This window comes from Acanthisitta chloris, unplaced genomic scaffold (assembly GCF_000695815.1).
Source record: "Acanthisitta chloris isolate BGI_N310 unplaced genomic scaffold, ASM69581v1 scaffold611, whole genome shotgun sequence".
Classification (NCBI taxonomy): Eukaryota; Metazoa; Chordata; class Aves; order Passeriformes; family Acanthisittidae; genus Acanthisitta; species Acanthisitta chloris.
The window spans coordinates 16,409-37,743 of NW_008655256.1; the positions used below are offsets into that span (position 1 = coordinate 16,409).

Below are 21,335 nucleotides of genomic sequence, written 5' to 3' on the forward strand. Positions count from 1 at the left end.
GCTTCTAAAACACAGTGGTGAAGTTATGCCATGGATTGAGGTCCACCAGACTCTTCTCCTTTGTCTCCTGCACCATCCACCACAGGTGCCACACTAAAAGGGTTAACAGCCCAACTGTGCTTCCAGAAAGGGCTTCTCCAACGCAGGAATTCCCTTCTGCTACATAAACATGACTCAACATGGCTCTTGTGCAACACATCTGTAATACTGCCATGGCAGGCAAAGCAACCTGCTACTTTTTAGCTTGAAAACCAGATGGATCCTACTCTCCCCAAATAGCTAGTGGGTACAGTAGCTATAGGAATGTTTCTAATCCATTGCTGGTGATCCAACAGAATTTTATAGCAGATTACAAAGGCAATCATTTCCCCCATCCAAATCCTCACAGCAATGGGGAGTTGTGCTTTTTTCTTTTTTATAAAAAATTGTTTGTAATAGGATTTATCTAAAGTAAAGCCTTTCTTTATTAAAGTGGTCTAGCAATACTTCCTTTGAAAGACACATACATCCACACATGCTTTCAAGTACATGATGACAGCTTGGACTCCTGGAGAAGATGTGTTGGTTCTGAGAGGAGGTGCTGCTGAGCCTTCAGTTGACTTCCAAGACCTCAGTCTCTGGCAGGCCAAATTTGCTCTTATATTTGTCAAACAGTTTGATCAGGGAGTCCACATATAAGCTATGGTAGAAGTCCACTTCCTCCTGAGATGGGTTCTCAATTTTGGGGATGGTGATGGGCTCTCCAACTGAGGAAAAGAGGGGAAAAATCCACGTTAGGTTGAATGCTCCTGTACAGCCTGGAGATTTATTCTCTATGGCCACAGCACAGCTTGTCATTATAGCAGAGATTTGCCTCATTCCTCCCAGTTTTACCAGGCTCTGAAACACAACTGTCCCAGTACTAGGACCCTCATGCAACAATACCCCAGCTACCCAAACGCAACAGTGTAGAGCCTGTACTGTACAAGGTGGTTGGGAAGTCCCACTTGCTTCTGCTTACAGCAGACGGATAAATTGCTCCTCAATTAACAGGAACCACAAGTCAGTTCTTGTGTATTCCCCTACACACACCACAAAAGCAGAGCTGACCATTTCCCCCTTCCCTCAAGGCCTTGTGGATGTGGGTTGGAAGACTCAGACACCAATTTTAGGCTGGATTTAAGATTCAGCTATCAGAGGGCATCCCATTGCCAGTCCTAGGAGTGTGGCGAGGATCAGGCTGCTTCTGACCTCAGCTGTCCAAGGCCAGAGAACATAGCAGCTACAGCTTTTTTTCCCTCCCCAGAAAAAGAGCTCACTTACAAACCTATCTGGAAGCAGAACATGATGGAAGGCTTATAGCCTCTAGAAACTCTTCTAGCTCATTCTCAGCAGTGCTGGAAGGTTTCATATAGAAGGAAAAGTAGTTATTGACCAAAGCACAATGGGGTATGGCGTAGACTCAAGTATGTTGCTACCTAGAGAGGCACATCACACACTTATACCAAAACCTTACCAACAGTAGTGATGGGCTTGGAGTAAGGTACCAATCCCCAGGTGTTAGAGGAGAAGAAACCACGGCCATGAAAGATGCATGGAGCAAAGCCAATGTGCTTCTGAAACTTCTTCTGAACCCATCTTCCCCAGGAACCTTCCTCAAAAATCACCTGCTTATACACTTCATTCTCTCCAAAGGAGTAGACAGGAACCAAGTCCGCTCTGGAAAGAGGGAAAGATGTTAGGATCTCATCCTCCTGGTCTGTGGGCCATACTACAGCACCAACACTCACTGCTGTGTGCTGTACAGTTGCTGATATTATTGCCCAGAACACTTTTTGCAGCACAAGGTACTGACAGAAGTCAGCCAGACTTCACATTTTTTACTGTGAGTGTGGTGAGACACTGGCACAGGTTGCCCAGGGAGGTTGTGGCTGCCCCAATCCTGGCAGCATTTAAAGCCAGGTTGGATAAAGCCTTGAGCAACCTGCTCTGCTGGGAGGTGTCCCTGCCCAGGACTAGATGATCTCTAAGGTTCATTTCAACCCCTTAACATACCATGTTACATGACAAAGTAGATACACTTTTCAGACATACAAGAGAATTGTCCTGGCTATAGGCCCATGGATCACTGTGCAGTCAGGCATTGGCTATGCTTCCATATATCCTCAACTCCTATTTTTGATGGACATCTCATTTCAGGCACATAGGGAGCACAGGTGATGCCCCAAGCAGGTTCCTGACACCTGCTTCTCCTTGCCCTGGAAGCCTCCTGCTGTTCCAGGGATCCCCTACCCTTGTTCTCTCCCTGCTCAGGGTCAGACGTCAGAGAACATTCATGTGTCTGATGCTCTGGGCAAACACCCACACAACAGGACTGCAGAAAGGAGAATCCCTCCAAGGGTATTAGCTGCTTCAAGGGACAGAATCAGAATGGTTTGGGTTGGAAGGGACATTTAAAGTCCAACTACTAGTCCAACTCCTCTGCACTGAGCAGGGACATCTTCACTTAGACCCAGGTTGCTGAGATAAAAGCATCTCCCCCACATGGTTGCAGTACTGCTGTAGCATGGAGGTTGGACCTTACCCATGCCTCAGTGCCAGTTTGACAAATCCCTTCCTGTTTTTCAGTGTCACAGCGCTCTTCCCTGGGGTGCTGTTCAGGGACTCTGCTGCCCCTCCCACCACGATGATGATGGCATTGCCGCTGCCATTCTTGGACAAGATGTAGTCTATGCTGTCACGGTTGACAGGACATATACCTGCAGATCAAGGAGAAAACACAAGGGTCAAGCTGCAAGACTGATATGATTCTCAAGTCACCAGCCATAGTAGCATAAGTTGTGCCTTGATTCCAAGTTGAGTTGTCCAACTTCCCTGTGGCCATAAGGGTTGTGTGTTCTACCAGGCAATCTATTCCTCAACTAAAGAAGCAGTTCACAGACCTGGACTGGGTCAAACTCTACTAGACTTGGTCATAAACTCTACCAATGCCAGCTCTCAACACAATTTCCTCATTGAAAAACTTCAAGGATTTATTTTGCACTTGGTGATGCCAAAGGTGTTTGTGTCACATCCTCCCTCCAGGTAAATGTTGCACCAGGAGATGGTTTGCCTCTTTCCTCCCGGAAAGCAAAGCAGCTGTGATCATTTGATGGATAAGAGTCGAAATTTTACCAATTCTTCAGCAAAATTAACTAGTGGCATGGGTTGTCCTTTGGGAGAATGCTTTAGTGATACAAAAAGGACAGACAAACCTTTGAGACAGGGAGCTAATTTTAAAAACAATTTATTTTTCTGAAATAACACGAAGCTGTTGCATGGCAAGAATCGAATCCTTTGCTATCCTGGGAAGAAATAGCAAAGGGACAAAGAGCTTAGGTAAGTCCATACTCCGAGACAAGGCTCTGGAAAGGTCTTTCCCTCATTCCTGCACTGGAAGGGACAGGACTTCCTTTCAGCTTTACGAAGCAATCCCTGCCCTAAAGCACGCAATGAGGGTAGCTAATTTTTACTGTATTGCACTAAAATTGATAAGAAATTTGATTCTCTGCTCTTTAAACTTGTGCTTTTATCCTACAGCTGTTGTCAGGCCTTGCTCCTGCCTCATATTTCTGGCCATGAGAAGCCAAGAAGTAGTGAGATGCCATCATTTACATTCCCAGCCACACAACACATCTGACCTGAGTACTTAAGGTCATTGTCCTAGGAAGGGCAGCATTACACTAATTTTAGAAGCTGATTTTGCACCTCCTGTAGTATTCATTACTTGAACCAAGAACTAAATGATGAATGGGCCTTGAGGCCTTAGGGCAAGCCTCAAGCCTTCATGTCTATCTGGGCATCAGGTCACCACCTATCCCAGCTCCAGGCAAGAGGGAACCAGAGCGTAAGACAGATCAGGTGGATTTGAAGATGAACAACCCATTTCTTTCAGCACAGCTACATCTAATTATGTTTGCTTTGCAAGGCTCAGGCTGTGCACACTGCTCTGTCCTTTAGCCTTCTCCACACCAAGGCTCACACCGACTACACCAGGCAGCAGAGCCATTTCACAGTTCTTAGCAGGAGGAGATCACTCCTGCTCACAGCACTGAGCACCCAAATCCTTCCTTCAGAAAATGCAATGAGACAGAAAGAAGTAGCAACTGCTAATTCTGCTCAGCATATTCAGGGTATATAGGATTTTATGGTCCTGTCCTCATGCCTTACAGGATTACTGATATACCTTAACCTCTAGTAAGCTATAAAATACTGTAATAACTGTTAATAGTTGTAAAACAACTGTGTATGTTGGTACAGTGTTAGGATTTCACCTGAAGTGGTTCAGTCACAAAACAAAGGCTTGAGGGAATTACCAGCACTTCCCAAACGATGTTAATCCCCTTGTAACAACATCCTTAAACCCTAGCAAAGCGGAGTCAAATTATGGCTTTCAGAAAGTTCACTTTGCCACACTTTTAGTCTTGCTTAAATCTTAAGTACAGACGAAGCAGAATTTCCCACTGGTTTAACCACAACGTTCAGGGACAGCCAAGCCAGCAGTGATAAGCCTAATATCTACTCCCACCTTCCTTCCAAAAAGAGAGAAGCAGCCACAAGATTTGTCTGCCGGTCACAGTGAGTAGACTGTAGATAGGTTTTAAAAGACAGAAAGGCCAATGCTGCATGCAAACTTAAGCAACACAGCACTAAGTTCACAGACATGACAGCTATGGTTACTCCACATTTTCAGGCAGTGCAACATCTTCCAGTAGCTTCTAATGGTAACTAGGGCAACTTTATTCCATTTCTCCACCTTCCACAACTACAGATATCTTTACTATGCCTTTGGACAAGAGTATCCTTGAGTTAAGGATGAACACAGAAGAGTGGTAAGACACTGACACAGGTTGCCCAGGGAGGCTGTGGCTGCCCAAGTCTGGCAATGTCCACAGCCAGGTTGCATGGGGCCTTGAGCAACCTGGTCTGGTGGGAGGTGTCCCTGCCCATGGGACTAGATGACCTTTAAGGTCCATTCCAACCCCTTCACACCACAATTCTATGAATGACAGTTCCTGCAGTCCAAACTAATCAAATTCATAGAATCACAGTCTGGTTTGGGTTGGATAGGACCTTCAAGATAATGCAGTTCCAGCCTCTCTTCAATGGGCAGAGACACCTTCCATCAGACCAGATTTCTCATATTTATTCACAGCTTTCTCTTGACAACTAAATAAAAGCAACATTTGGGTAATGCTACCAAAGGGAAATGGTTACATGGGCTTCTAACACAGCTTCAAAGAGGTGGAGACAGCTCAGAAGCAAGAGCATGAGCAGAAGGAACACATTGTGCTTGTGCTTACCACCAGACATTAAGTAGTCCCTCAAGATGGGCATCCTGAAGTTCCCAGCTAGGGTAGCAAGGTATGGTCTGATCCCAGGGAATTTCTGGCTGACACCTGTGGCCTCTGTGCTGAAGTTACAAAAGGCACCCAAGCCCATGATGCCATGTGGATGGTACCCAAAAATGTAATTCCTGGTGGTCAGCAGGTTGTGGGTTTTAACCAGCTAGGAAAGAAAAAGAGAACTCAGATCAAGATGGATGTTTTCAGGTAATGAATAAAAATGGCAGAAGAAAAAAGTCAAATCCCACAGGTTTCGTGTCTCTTCTCACCAGGAAGAACAGCCTAAGAGCTGGGGCATGATTATGCTGGATTTCAGAGGCTCTGGCAAGAGCAGCCACTTAAGTGTTCAGTTTGCCAAGCAGAGGAAGCAGAACAGGCTGCTTTCAGACACAAGAAGCCTGAGTAGGGCTTGGGTTGTACAGCCTGTGTTCTCTACTCCTCCCTAAGGTATTATTGCACACCTCTCACCCAAACCAACCAAGTTCTTCACAGCCCTTTAGCCACAGCTACGCCTCCTCCCAGGCCCTCTCTCAGTACATTAGTGGCTCAAATCCCAGTCTAAGGGGAGAAAACATAAAAATCAGTGTCATAACAGCAGCAAGTTTGCTTAATACCTCAAAAAACAGATCCAACCACTTAATGTGCCTGTTGGCCACCTTCCAAGTGGGAAAAATGTGCAGAAGGGTGGTTTAGCACTGGAAACCAGCCCTCTTTTCAAGAGGTTTTACTCTGGCCTACATGCCAAGACACCTCAAGCCATGCACAGTCAAGCTCTGATTGCTTCAGGACATGCTCCAGGAGTCAGGATCATACTGGTTTGGGGTTATGTAATATTCCTAACCATTTGTTTCTCAGTTTGCACAGCATGGATGCTCCAAAGCTGTCTTGGCCAGCACAGCACAACCCATGCCATGGTACCACTACTGCCAGAGGATTTTTTTGTGATGCTATATATATGTAGCAGCAGTGTCCCATGCATGAGAGCATCTTCCCCTGGCAGTACACACGTGGTCTGAGGAAGCACAAACAGAGCTGCTGCATCATCCCATAAAAGCAGGGATCAAATTTAAGATTTTTCCATATCATAGAATAGCTTGTATTGTAAGGGACCTTAAAACTCATCCAGTCCCAACCCCCTGCCATGGGCAGGGACACCTCCCACCAGACCAGGTTGCCCAAGGCCTCATCCAACCTGGCTTGAACACACTGCCAGGGTTGGGGCAGCCACAGCTCCTCTGGGCAACCTGTGCCAGTGTCTCACCACCCTCACAGTAAAAAATTTCTTCCTAAATCTAACCCAAACCTCTCCTCTTTCCAGGCTGCAACAGTGCCAGTTTGTGCCAATTACAATCCCTCAGGAGCTCCAAGTTGCACCTTCAGCATGAGGTGTTACAGAACTGCACCCTCAAGTGTATTTGCAAAGGCCACTCTGTCAGCTTCTACAGAGAAGAACCTCAGATTTCTAAGATATCAGTATTATCTACTGCCTTGGTCAAGAAGTGCTTAGCTTGTTCTGTTGAATCAAAGTGCCATTGCGACATAGTGTGCCCAGAAACTTGATTCCCTCCTCCCCCTGTTCCCAGCGCTGTCCCTACAGGAGGCTACAGCCCCTGTGCTATTTACAGCAGCTGTGGCACAGGCATGACACAGCAGCAGGTTCAGCAAGTTGACTCCACACTTTGCTCTGGATTTGAGGTCACAGAACTCCAGGAAGAGAACACAGAGGCCTGTGATTGCAACAGCTTTTTAGAGCTCTGTTGCCTATATCACATCAAGTCATCCTTTCTGCCCCTTTCCCTTCTTTCCCAATTAGTAGGTGACTTGGCTTTCACTCCCCAGGGTGAGAGGGCTGTCCCTTGATCACTTAGGACAAACAGGGATCACAGGCTACAGACTAAAACCACTCTCCAAGAAAAACTGGAGGCAAAAAGCCATGCTGTGTTAAGCAACCCCTCCATCTGTCAGCTCTTGCTCAGTTATAGGAGAGACTTCTAGAACAGGCTGCCCAGGGCAGTGGTGGATTCACCATCCTTGCAGGGATTTAAAAGCCACATGGATGTGGCACCTGGGGACATGGGTTAGTGGGGGACTTGGCAGCACTGGGGGAACAGCTGGACATGATGACCTTAGAGGGCTTTTCCAACCTAAACAGTTCTCTGATTTCACTGACTCCGAGCCTGGTGACTCCAGACACACATGGCTTGGCTGGACTAGTGGCAGACACTCCTCCTCAAAACTCCTGTCAGAGTAGGGTGGTGGTTTCCAGGCTTCATCTTTCACCTGCACCAAGTACAGCTCCTTTAAAAGGAAGGAAAGTGCAACAGGGGGCTTGTCCTTGCCACTCTGGAGCACGAGCCATCTGCATGCTGAGCTTGGCAGAGCCACACATCTCTCATACAGGACACATGCTGTCCTGCTCCAGCCTTTGCACCACGTGCAAGGACATCCAGATCCCACTGGACCCCATTGCTTGGATACCTCATATGAGCCCCAGCCAAGCTGCAGCCTTGTCACTGTTTGCTTTCCAAGAGCTCCTGTTATGGAGATGTAAGGTTGGCAATGCCCATCACAACCACCCACACCACTGAAGAAGGGCAAGGGGTATGCAGGGAACCAACTCACCGGTGGCAAGACAGAAGGGGAACCAAATCAGTGGGAATCAAATGCTCTCAACAGGGATTTACAGGTCTGGGAATCAGCCTGGTATTCACAGACATGTGCTGTCCCTCAGTTTGTCCCATCCAGGCTGTCACTGCCCCCCACACCTGTCCCACAACACAAGGTGAACACAGAGGATGAAGCCAGGTGGGTGTTGGTCTTTTCTCCCAGGTAAGAAGTGACAGGACAAGAAAAAACAGCCTCAGGGGAAATTTAGATTAGGTATCAAGGGAAAATTCTTTCCCAAAAGGATTATCAAACACTAGAACAGCAGGACTTGATTTTAGAGATCTTTCCCAACCTTAGTGATTCTATGTCTTCCTCCACCCAAGTCAAGCCAGGGCAACCTAAGGCCACCAGACAGGTTTGTGCACTTCTCTGCAAGTAGTACAGGTCTTTGATCTGCTAAGGCACAAACTCAGCCCAGGGAGGATCTGACCTGCCAACATCAAAGACAGAGCCTTCCTCTCTCCCTAAATTTAATCTAGAAGTAGAAATTTTCAAGTGCTGTAATCACTTATTTCTAGCCTCAAGCAAGACTGAAGATGTCCCTGCCCATGGCAGGGGGGTTGGAACTAGAGTGCCTTTAAAGGTCCCTTCCAACCCAAATCATTCCACGATTCCATGACTGAAGCTTTCTTCAGGAGGCTGATCATTCTCTGCTAGTTTCCTTGCACCTTTCCCCTTGACAAGCAAACACTGAGTTGCCCTAAGGAATTGCTGTAGCTGTCATTCGACAACACTACTGTAACTCTGTTCTGAACCTCCAACAGGCTTTTCCTTTCACTTTCCAGGTCTTCTCCATTCCCATACAGCTCTTTGGAGCCTCAGTGCTCCCCCAGTGAGGTAGTCAGCATGTCCCTGCTGCATCCCAGCTGGATGATTAGTGCTGGGAGTAAAGTTGGACCTTCACTCCACTGCACTAACAGTCTGTTCCCTGCTGCTGCATGAGCCCAAACCTGTTTCTCTGGGGGCAAAGGTCCATCCAGCTGTGTAATAACACATTTCTTTACACAGACCTAACCCTGCCTTTAGAGAAGCAATAAACCAGTGAAGTGTAAAAAAAGTGTAGTGTTAAGAACTGTATTGCCAATTTTATTTGTGGGAACAGGATGAGCAAGTGGCACACTTGCTTCAGGACCTGAAGACCCCTCCAGGCTCCCAGTATTATATACTACATCACACATGGAATCACAGAATGGTTTGGGTTGGAAGAGAACTTAAAGACTCATTCCAAACCCCTGCTATGGGCAGGGATACCTTCCACTAAACCAGCTTATGACATAGGTACCAAACCCCTCCAGTTCCATTCTGTAACCCATGTACAATTAAGGAGGAGCTATGCCAGGAAGTCAGCTAAGCCACAGAGTACAAGACAAACACTGCAAAAAGACACTTCTGGCAGCCATATCTGGTCTGCCCAGTGAAAAGCTTTCCCTGCAAACACCTGAAGTGCTCCCAGCCTGACAAAGCTGAGCCAAAGGCCTGAGACTTTGCTGTCTGGAGTGCTATTGTCCATGGACATCAAGAGCAGTTGTGTTCACATGCTCAGGTGACAGCTTCTTTACCTAAACAAGACCTTTAAACTCATGGCACCCCCAGCATGAGTTCCTCAGAGCAGCAGATGTGCTCCAGAGGCTGCTGGGATCTGACTGCTTGTCCAGCACCACATTCACACCTGCAAGAGCATCACCTGTCACTTCACCTCACTGGAAGCTTCCTCAGCTGCCTCCATGCACTGCTTAGCTTAAAGCACTGTTTGCAAAGCCAAACACTAAGCAGCAGACAAACTTAAGCTTCTAGTGCCCTAAAATAGCTTAGTCCTGTCAGAGCAGCTGTGTGAAGCCCCTGTGAATGTGGCCAACCACTGCTCATGCTGAGTAACTGATTCAGGCTGCTTTCCAAATCCACCTGGTCTTACAAAACATGACCTGGTATCTCCATCAGGTCCTCCTGGGGTCTCACGCCAGGACGCACTGCTGACTTGGGTGAGATCACCGCAAACAGAGTAGAGCCTGATTCTCATGCAGCTGCTCTGTTACAGCAAGCCAAGGAGGAAGAAGTTATTCCCTGTGAGGGTGGTGAGGCACTGTTACAGGCTGCCCAGAGAAGCTGTGGCTGTTCCATACCTGAAAGTGTTCAAAGGCCAGGTTGAATGGGGCTTGGAGCCCCATGGCAGGTGTTCCTGCCCATAGCAGGGTGGTTAGAATGAGATGATCTTTAAGGTCTCTTGCAACCCAAACTGTCCTATGATTCTATGAGTTAAATCTGAGCTAATAACCCACTGCAGGTGGTACCTGTGCTGAAGTGGATGCAGCCAGCACAGTTCTATGTGCAAACCCTGCAGAAGCTGAGTTTAACATTTTAAGTGCCACCAATGAGACTGTCCCTGGTGTGATGTGCCCTCACAGTGCTCAGTGGACACATGGCACAGGATGAGGTGCAGCAGATGACTGCCCCAACAAACCACCAGCCAGGGAGGCAAACCAAGCCCTGCTGAGCTTACAGAGATCAGGATCCAAGTGAGTTTTGCAGCAAGATTTAAACAGTGACCCTCTCTACAGCAGTCTCCCTCTTGACCAAGGGCAGGTAAATAGTCTATCCAAGGACTTCCCATGCTCTTGGCAAATTCAAGCCCAAGACATTCTGGTCCTTGGCACCACTCCTTACAAGAGATAATATTCACTGTTTCATCCTGTAAGATAAGTCCCCCAAGTGCAGAAAAACACCTCACTGCCCTAAGATCTCTGGAGCAGCTTTGAACCACCTTGCAGCCAGCTGGCTGTGCACCCAAAGCAGGTGCAGGAGTCATCCCCCAACTGTCAGCCCTCATGTTCTGTCCTTGGCATATCATTTACCACTGGGCTCTGTAAACCTTGCACAACTCTACCCCCCCAGTGACAAAGGAATTACAACCACAAGTGGTTCTCACAATGGACTGTGTGACCTAACACCAGCTGATAAATTCAGTTTATCTGCCCAATCTCATCTATACATGTACTTTAAAAACCCAACTTGACAAACTTTTAATATCCACAGTGGATCTGACCTGCAGGACTTGTGTGGAGCACATTTTCATGAAGACAGGGATAAATATGCCATCAAAAGAGTGGTAAAACCAAACCAGCATTACTGGTGACCCTTTGGAATCAAGTCCCCAGGAGAACTGAGTCCATTTTAGTCTTCATATCAAGGCAGTAGGGTTTTCTCTAGTCTTGAGGACTTGGTAATAGAAGACAACACATCTGAGACCCATCTTGAACAGTTCAGGTCTCCATTAGCTCCTAGGTTGACTTGCAGCATGTGCAGGAGCAGTGAATTTTTCCATGTACACCTAAACTTGCCAAGAATTACCTGTTAACAGCAGCAAGTTTCATGGTGGACTTGGCAGTGCTGAGTTAATGGTTGGACTTGCTCTTAGAGGTCTTTTCCAACCTAAATGATTCTGTGTTTCTAAGAGTACAACAAGAGGTTTGTTCACCAGCAGCACATTAAGGCACCCTGAGAGTTCAGGTGACTTTGCAAAGGAGGAATCCAGTCTAAGCTGCCTTGGCATACTGCTGGAATTGGATTCCCTATTGCTTTCTGAGGCTGGACTACCTTGGGGATAGGTAGCTCAAAAGCCAATGAGGTCCCTCCCTCACACTCAAGCTGAATAAAACTTGCCAACAGCCTTACATAATAGCCCTTTCAGCTGTGTGCCCTTCCAAAGAGGATCGCGTTCCCTCCTAGCCGAATTTGACCCCTGCTCCCTTCCAAGTCCTTCAGCTAATTCTGCAGTCCCAGAGCAGCCTGGCAGCTGTCCTCTGTCTGCAACATATCTGAACCAGCAGGAAAAATACAAGCATGTGGGGAGCAAGATACAAGCTGGAGAACTGAAGCTATTCCCTGATGGAAACTCTCCTTCCCCAAAACAGCAACTTGAAAGCTGATTTCACTGCTCCCTGTGAAGTGGTAAAGGCTTTTTGTGCACAGGGGGCCCAGTTAGTCTTACCCAATACACCCTAAGGCAGAAGTCTAACTGGAAAAGAGACCAAAACTGAGCTAGATTCATGAGGGGAACAGAATTAGGGTCAGACACAACATAAGACTCTGCTGCAGAAGAGAATCATAAACTGGGTTGGGTTGGAAGAGACCTTCAAGATCATCCCATTCCATGGGCAGGGACACCTTTCACAAGACCAGGTTGCTCCAAGCCCCATCCAACTAGGCCTGGAACATTTCCAGTGATGGGGCAGCCACAGCTTCTCTGGACAACCTGTGCCAGTGTCTTCAGAAGCTGGAGATGAACAGGGAGCCTTACTGCTCCAGGGCAGATTGCCTCAATAAGTCTGATAAGCCCATGAGATGCAGCAGCTTCTGCCAATCACACTGACATCACTGGTGATACATTTCAGGTTTTCTAACCACAGCTGCCCCAAGCAGTAGTAGGCAATGGCAACTGAGCCATATCCTGTCTACAGATCAGTGTAGGCATAATGAGACATTAAAACAGTTAAGTCCCAACGTATAGACTTACTTACTCTTATCGGAAAATAATCCCTGAAGTACCTCCATATAGCCCAGTTTCTCACCCATTTGGACCTTCTTCCCCCTGAAGAGCAAAGAGAATCATATTTTCAGAGCTTTTTCCACATAGTTGCACATCAAAAAGCCTAGAGGACTCCAGAGAGTCTTCTGTCTCAGAAATCAGCACTTTCATTCCTGAGTGGGACATCTGCATCCTCTACTGAGATTAGGTGAAACCATCCATGCTCAGGACTTCAGGATACTTCAAGCTACTTAAGGCCTGACTTCAAATTCAGGGTAGAACCTGATTTGGTAATGAGTTGTACTTGGGCAATAGACAATTCAGGCTAGAAACACTGAGATTCATCATTTGGTAAAGGCCTAGATGATTTCAGTCACCTTGATGCAATGCACAACTGTGCTAATCTGGAATAAAAGAAGTTGTCATCATACCTTGTTGCCACTGCTGGTTCCCAGAGCTGGTTTCTACAGGGTTTTCTCTGAAATAAAGTCTTCTGCTTAATTTGCAGCAACGCTGACTCCAAAGAGTAGCCACATCTTACATATCATGTCAACCTGAACCTTGCAAGAGGTGGATAATATAGCAAGGTCTTGAATCTTTATGGAGATCTTTCTGACCTACAGAAAGAACCTGAGTCCTATAAATATGTTGCGAAAAGCCAGCAATGGCATGCGATTAATGAATGTCATCTTGTGTTGCCCTCAGCATCAACAAAACCTGCAGTCACTGCTCATATCCAGGGCTGACATTTGAATGCTTCACTGAATAATGCTTTTGGCTAGTGATTCAGACAAGAAGGGAAGTCACCCAGTAGAAGGAAGTGCTTCTCTGTCCAAATATGGAGCCAGGGACACTTGAACAGCAAGGATCTGGTCTGTAATGTTTACCTTTCTTTGGTGTATTCCAGTCAAATACCAGCCAGGCTAAATAGAGAGCAGCAATTGCCCAGCAATCTGTACACAGGATGTACATGAGGATTAAAGTGCAAGCAATACCTGCAGAGGGTGAAGAAGGACAAGAAAACAAGGTTGCATCAGGTTTTGGTCTACATTTATACCCCTCGCCTTTTAACCCTTCTATGCTAAAGTCTTAGTCTCAATCTGATGTCATTAATCCTTGATCCAATTGGATTTAGCTAAAAACCCCTCATGTAGCACTGAGGCAGCTTCCCCTAGAGCTTTGGAGTACCTCAACCTTCCCTTCATACGATCTCCAGGTAGGGCAGCTGCTTCACCAGCCAAGAGGAACTCAATGAGCACCAAGATTTCCGAGGCCCACACCAAGGGTTGGGTTTTCCTCACATCTCCCACACATTATACCAGCTCTGCACCAGCCATCCCAAGGATCCCACCCACAAACGATGTTGCCACTTAGCACAAACTAAGTTGGGAAGGAATAGTGAGACTGCCATCAGCATCTTTCTCCAGCTGAATTATCACCGAGAGCACAGAGTAGAGCAGCCTGAGGTTTCCCATAACCCAGAGACAGTCTTTACTGGTTTACTAGTCTAGCACAAGCACTTCTTGCCCATCTCTGGTTCCTCCAAGCCAAGAGCAACTCCCATTGCAATCACTTGCATCAGTTACCAGTTGCTTCTAAGAAATCTCTGTGGTTACTCCCATCAGTGAGCCAGGGAAGGGATTTCCAATTGCTCCACTCTTATTTGTATGGTAGACACAGACATGAGCTAAGCATCAGTCGGTCTTCCCATAGCTCCTATGATTTTCTAGAGCCAAGTCAAGTCATTTATTGTCAAGAATATCCAAGTATGTACCCATGGTTTACAATCTCCACACTCCCCAAGGGCTGCTCTCCTGCAGTGCACACCCAGTAATTAACTCTTAGGTAAAAGTTACCATTTTTGCATTCAAATTCCTCAAGAATCCAAGCCAAAAAAGTTTTGCTTTAGACTAAAAGGTGCTGCATACCCATGACAAGGAAAGTGAGAACCCATTGCAGCACAGAGATGATCTGGAGTTGTTTCTCTACTTTGGATTTGGAGAGCCAGAACAAATCCTGCAGAGCAGAAAGGATATTTGATCCTGTGCCTAAGGACAAAAACAACAAAAAAAATAGTTATATTTACACACTAAGCAAAGGGAGCAGTATTTTCCTTTCAAATAGAATCACAGAAGGAACGATCAAGTCCAGCTCATAAAATAGGAGGTTTTAGATCAAGGCTTGTCAAAGGCTACTATTTCCATCGAGTTTGGGCCTCCTGGAGGAAGAAGGGTGCCCAACTCCAGTATTCCCTCTTTTGGGAATACTGGAGGGAATTAATGGCAAACCTCACTCCTCACCTGAGCAATCCTCTGTTCACTTGACCCCATACAAGCCCAGAGGATGATAGCACAGAGTCCTAACTCATCTCCAACTATCAGTCCCTGGAAGTGGTGTGTGATAAGAGACAAACCCATGAGCTCACTCTCAGATAAAGATCAGCTGTCTCAAACCACAGGCTGCAGGCTGAGCTGTTGCTCACCCACCCTTCCTCAGGTCTGTTGCACAACTGCTATTGAAGTAAAGCTCTGTGCTCCAGCTTTAGCACAGCCCAAGGGCTGGTTGAGCAACACCTCAATCCACAATCCCAAGGATCCACAGCTCTGTGGGAAAGGAAAACTATCACAGCATTTCTAAAGCACTAAGTGAAGCAGAAACGAACTGAAAGCAACTCCTGTAGAATCTTAAGATATTCAAGTGTGGAGAAAATCAAGTGAAAAACTGAAGTGAAAGACTTGCTTTCTATATGAGGAACCACCCACTGCAGGTTTTGCCAATATGCTCCACAACCTCCAGAAAGAAGCACTTGCAAGTGGGTTTTCCTTCATTGCTTTATTTCACAAGCACCATAACTGGCTAAAATGCAAATCGAGCTCAAAGCAGGTGTATTTACATATTTCCTTTTCTTTAAGGATCAGCCTGTTATTAGGAGGAATACAAAAGGAGTTGTTACATTGAATGGGTTCATGCTGGCAAAACATGACCCTGCTAGTGGTGATGCCATAGCAAGTGCTCAAACTCAGGCAAGTGAAACTGATTGAAAATAGATTTTTCTCTAGAATTAAAGGATGTTTGGGGAGTTTTTACAAAGAAATTTCCACTGCCATCCTTTAAGTATGTGAAACATCTGTTTCATAGGAACTATGGTCAATTTAGATTAGATAAGGAAGTTTGACTCTGAGGGTGGTGAAACACTGGCACAAGTTACTCAGATCTGGTGGTAGATGCCCCATCCCTGGGGACATTCAAGGGGGAAGCCACACCAGAGGCTACAGCCTAAATTTGAGCTCAGCCCACTTAGCTCAGCCCCTGGGCTCTGCTTAATCCATGTGGAATGAACAATCCTAGCAATGGGCTGAGCATTAACTACTCCAAGCAGACCAAAATTTTAGGCAAGGATATATCATCTCACTGCAGTAAACTGAAACCTACAGCATTAATCCAGGTTGAAGCAGCAGCTAGAGTTGAAGGCAGTTCTTTGCAAGATAAAATACTTGCTGGATTCACTCTTAACACTGCACTATCTTCTCCTGTTTCTGAGAGGAGACAGGAGAATGCATTAAGTTAAACTGCCACCATGCACTGATTTGCCACACTAACATACCTAAGCACCAACACTCAGACGTCCCATACTGCAGCTCTTCACATTTAGCAGTAAATCCCCAAATATGGGGTGAGGGATGAACTCCAACCCATTTTTACAGAGTCATCTATCCAAAGATAAGAGAAATATCTAATTTGTAGAATAGCCAGAGTTGGAAGGGGCCTTTAAAGCTCATCTCATGCCATGGGCAGGGACACCTTCCACTAGACCAGGATGCCCAATTCCTGCCGAAGGCGGACATACTGTCCCAAAAACCTGTCTTACAAAATTGCATGTGGACAGACTCCATGTAGTCCTCAGACTACAAGTTTAAAGGAAGCTTTTAGCAATAGTGGTGTCACTGATCATATCTATGTCCTCAAAATAAGCCAAAAGCCTTAGAGATTATTTGTGATGCACAATAAAAGCCCAAGCTCATGTAATTATATCTTTCCAGCACCTGCACTTACACTACCAAAACATCTTTGGCTTGATACACCCAACACTCCAGCCTTGGCTCAGCTAAATCCCTATCCTCTTCCCAAAGGGAACAACTGTTTATTCCCTCCAGAAGAGAATTTGTGCTTCAGCATTTTCTAGATGCTTTATCAAATTCTAGGCATTGCCAGCCCTGTAAATAGAGAAGGATTGGGCAGCACAAGTCAACCTGTCAACTTGTTTTTCAAACCAAGTGAAGCTTTGTGTCAGCATTCATCTCCTGTGGACAAGGGGAAGGCCCTGGTTTGGCAGGCAGCTCTGAGCACCTGCCCTGGGACAAGTGGTGTCCTGGGTCAATTATTTGCTGAAAGCAAAAACTTCCTTCATGGAGAACAAGATTCTCTGCACCAGAAAAAACAGTAGTTACTAAGTCCTCACTAATATTAACATTTAATTCCCAGTTAAGGACATGAAAGAAGTTCAATGGCAATGGAAAGGATTGTGGGGATGGGCAGGAGTCACCTGGCAAGTACCTCAGGTTTACCTTTGCACCAAACCCGCACATTCCAGATTAACCAGTGCATCTGGTGGGAAATTACAGAGTCTAGCGCTGAGACAACCCTTTCCAGCCAGTCTTGAGCTCGTGTCAGACCTAACACTTGGTGTATTCAACCCTCCATGTAAGTCTTGCTTCCTTTCTTCCGCAGCTGGAGTAGCCAGGAGGCACCATCGGAAAGATCCTCCATGCTCTGGAGAACCAGAGCAGTTACTAGTGACACAGAGCAGAAGAGCTCTGACAAGTCGACAGCAATGTGGAGATTTTTGGCACTCAGAATTACCCAACAGATACTTGGTTTTGGTTAATTAGAGAAAACCCTTTTTTTTTTAAGGGCTCACCTGTGGGCCCACACCACATATTAAGACCCCAGAGGGGAAATAAACATAGGAAAGGCAAATTTTCCAACTTCCAGTAAAGATATTATCCTAGTAACTGAGTTTCACATGGTCCATTATATGTAACTATGGTTGAAGCAGAAGGGTCTTTTGTATCCATCAGTCTTTTCCCCAAGGAAATACTTTGAATCCTGAAGAAACCCAGACCTCCATCTTCTATTGCTGAAGACAGTTGCTTGTCTTGTGCTGGCCACACAGCACAGCCCGAGTGTTTTCTAGGGTACCTGTTCCAAGACTGGAAAGCCTAACTGGAGACCCTCCACTAGATGATCTTTAAAGTCCCTTCAAAACCAAGCCATTTCATGACTATTGGGGTCATAGTACAGACCTTACCAACAGCTTTCCTGGTCTCAGATGAGATCCTGAGCCCTACAGACCACAGGAGGACTGATGGGATACTCCCTGCACTAAGCCATGCATGGCTCTCAAGAATGCTCCTTGTCAAGCTGGACAGAGTAGCAACTTCTCCAGGATACCTCTGCAGCCTTCCAAGGAAGCTCAGTGCCATTATCCAGCTGTCCCCCAGCTGGTGACAGGCTCACTACAATCTTAATTCCTGCAAACATCATTTGCAGGAGTTGCTATCAAGGAGAACCTGGAGTCAGTGAAAGGTTTGACCAAGCAATTTGACTCATACCTACAACATGGCCTCAGCTAGGGATAGCATCTGCTGCTCTTCCAGCACAGTTTAGTTCAGATAAATTATTCAAACACCATGATTTATCCAGACAAGGAAACAGAATCAAAGATCCCAGGAGTGGAAATAAACAGGACTTCACACCTGGGCAGCACACAAAAAAACCCCAAACCAATCAACAGCACTTAATTAAAAAGCAGCCAAAAAATTAACTGAGAGGAAGTACAAGTGTTACAGTTAAAAATACACCAAAAGCTTGTTAAAGCCAAGCTTCATCTGCCACCTTTTCCAGGCAATTAGCATGTTAATTCTCAGCCAAGAATTAAACAGTATCACAGTTTATTTAGAAGAAAAGCAAATTAGATCCACCAAAGCATAAGGTGCAAATGGATGTTTTGAACTACATATTTGGCAGAGAAGCTGAAATTGGAGGCATAACAAAGCTAGATGAGATAAATACACCCATCCTAGGATACACAGGAGGACTCAGGCTCCCATGCAAGAGCAGGAAGTTGCTACAAAGGTAACACCTGTAAAGCCCCTTGAGCAACACAAGTTCTTCTGTGTCTTGGGTGTACTCCGATGCCCCAAGGACAGGTATATTTGCTAGACAGTGAATAATTTGTTAGAAAATAGTGAGTAATCAGTGTGAGATATAGTTATCCCGCCCTGAACACAGAGCAGTTTGGTGCTGTCCCAGGAAGCTATTCAATAATCCCATATTATCTAAAGCAAAGTGTCTACAACCAGAGGACAACAACATCCTTAACAGGGACATGCAACGACAACATTTCTATCAACCCTTTAGGAAAGAGCTGGGATTCTCCAAACCAAATAAACAAATCTGTTATGACATTTACCTCATGTTAGTTCTGCATTTACTTCCCGCACTGAACTTGGCCCTCAGCCTCAACACTCCCAGCTGTATGGAGAGGCAGCTAGTGCCACTGTGCTCCACAGCAGGTCACCCCCCCAGAGCAGAAGTGACATCTCCTGAACCACAGGTGCAGGACAAGACTAACTCCAAGGTAAAGCTAAGCAAAATCATCCTCCTCATCCCAAATTTGACAGATGAAGGAAGATTAGAACAGACACTTCAGCACAGGACAGCCCTTCCAGGCTCCAACCACACTGGTGTTCTTCCTTGGCAGAGGGAGATGAGCAACCTCCTTGCTTCTCTATCAAGCACAGGGAGAGCTCTCAAACAGCTGAAGTCAGGCAGGTCAAGATGATGAGACAACCCTCCTACCCAACCCAGGTGTCTCAGAGCATCATCTAAGCCTAGGTGTTGGTCTGAGATCTGCTCCAATTTTTGCAGCACTAGGTTGGTATCCAAGAAATTTCCCTGCATTAATACAGGGATGAACAGAAAGGTAGATGCCTGCACCTTTTTTTTTTTGCTTGTTTTTAAATAAATCAGACTTAATTCAAGCAAATGCACAAGCACTAGGACAAAGCCAGATGCCAGAAAAGCAGTAAGACTGAAGGGACTGCGTTGGTGGATGCTGTAGTCACCAAGGCAACATCTCCTGTCTTCCCAGGCAGAATCACATGAAGAAATGAGTTAGAAAGCACAAATATCATTGTGAAACCCCCACAAAGTGCCTCAGAGGAAAACTGACCTGAGGAGAGTTAAGACAGCTTTCCATGGCTAAGCTGGATTAGCTAAAGATGAGGCCAATCACTGTCCCTAAACCACACTCCATGTTGAATTATGCACGTGTCCCAGATCCATCATGAACATGCCAGTGCCAACAAGGTGGCCACTGAGGTCCCAGGTCAGCCCTACATATTTTATAGGTCTCCTGAATGATTTATACTCCACACTCGACTTGCAGTTAACTCTCAATTTAACAGTTCAGATGCTGCTAATTCAAATGACCTCTCTCAACTCAAACCACCACTTGTCTTCTGCCAGTTGTGTAAGCAAGTGAAGTTATTTTAAGCAGCAGATCTGAGCCCAGGAAACACATGCAGGTCTTCTCACCAGTCGGTTTACAACTGATCCTTCAGATCCATCTCTAATATCCTTCTGGCAGAGATGAGCACTAGCAGCTCTACACACAGGACTGGGCAGGACACAGAGCTCAGGGGTTAATTCACCAGGTTCATGTCCTCTCAGCTCTACTAATGATTTGCTTAATCAACAAGCCATTTCACAGGTCTCTTCATCCCAGGAGGAATTAGCAGTTTGCTCAGGGAGGGCAGAAAGTCTTTTGCAATGCAGAGTGATCACTCAAGGACCCTTCACAATCCCAGGTCGTCTGTCCAGGTGCGATTTCCTGCAAATTCCCCCCCTGTTTACAAGTCCTCACCCTCCTCCAGACAAGCACCCTTGCAGGAGAGGTACAAAACGCTATGAAGCAAAACATTTAGACTTGCTGCATTTATTCCTGCAAGATCCTTGGAGCTGCTTTTACAAGCATGCAAGGGAGCATATGGTTTGGGATTTCCTACATCTCCAAAGCCTTTAACCAACACGTTTCAGCATGCAGGGAAGCATTCAGTGGAATGGCAGCCACTGCCACCCATCCTACCCTCTCAACAGGTGACTTACCAGCCCAGAGGGGTGTAAAAGCGAACTTAGCAGAACTTCCCCCAACAAACCCATGCTGAACACTGAAACTTGTCTATTTGTTGTTGCTTTATAATGCAGAGCTAATTTGCTGCTTTTTCCACCCCCTCTCCTAGTGATGTAGGTGTCAGGTACACAGTACTACAAAACGGCTGGACTAAATGAACTCAGAGGTCTTTTCCAGCCTAAATAATTTCATGAACATAAGGCTGAGACTGAATTTTATCAGCAATGCTGCGCTGATAAACTACTATACTTCTCTTCCTAGTCGCACAAAAACGGGGGGGGAGCAAGGGAGGAAGGAAGAGAAGACTCGTTTTTAAGCAAAATCCCCACACGGCCACATTTTACCAAGGTGCAAATCACTCGGATTAACCGTTTCCAACAGCCCCAGGAGCACAGCCCGAGCCTCCGAGCTCGTCCGAACACAAAACCTGCGCAGAGATCTGTAATCCTCAACCCAAGAAAAGCTGCTGCCTCCTCCCCGCCATTGCACATCGCTCTTCCCCCTCCTTTTCCCCTTTCAACAACCGTGCCTGCAGCCAGAAAAAACAGGCAACATCAGAAAGCTAAGCGTTTCGGTGCTGCTCCCCAGC

The 21,335-nt window shown here is 46.1% G+C and overlaps 1 protein-coding gene across 1 annotated transcript; it reads right to left on the reverse strand.

Annotated features, from left to right (window-relative positions):
- Positions 1-416: 416 nt before the first annotated feature.
- Positions 417-14,596, reverse strand: DGAT2 (diacylglycerol O-acyltransferase 2). The gene is made up of 7 exons (XM_009083805.1): positions 14,481-14,596; positions 13,440-13,547; positions 12,545-12,615; positions 5,322-5,526; positions 2,564-2,738; positions 1,496-1,698; positions 417-746 (listed from the first exon to the last, which is right to left on the reverse strand). Exons 1-7 carry the CDS (start codon positions 14,482-14,484, stop codon positions 592-594), a joined length of 921 nt encoding a protein of 306 aa, XP_009082053.1. The 5' UTR covers positions 14,485-14,596; the 3' UTR covers positions 417-591.
- Between the last annotated feature and the right edge of the window lie 6,739 nt (positions 14,597-21,335).

Bases quoted from the DNA above. Each gene is read 5' to 3' on its own strand.
- DGAT2 (XM_009083805.1), bottom strand. The intron at 2,739-5,321 runs GTAAGCACAAGC...CTTGATCTGCAG, and splicing joins GGACTACTTAATGTCTGGTG to GTATATGTCCTGTCAACCGT. The intron at 747-1,495 runs GTAAGGTTTTGG...TCTTTTCCTCAG, and splicing joins CAAGCCCATCACTACTGTTG to TTGGAGAGCCCATCACCATC.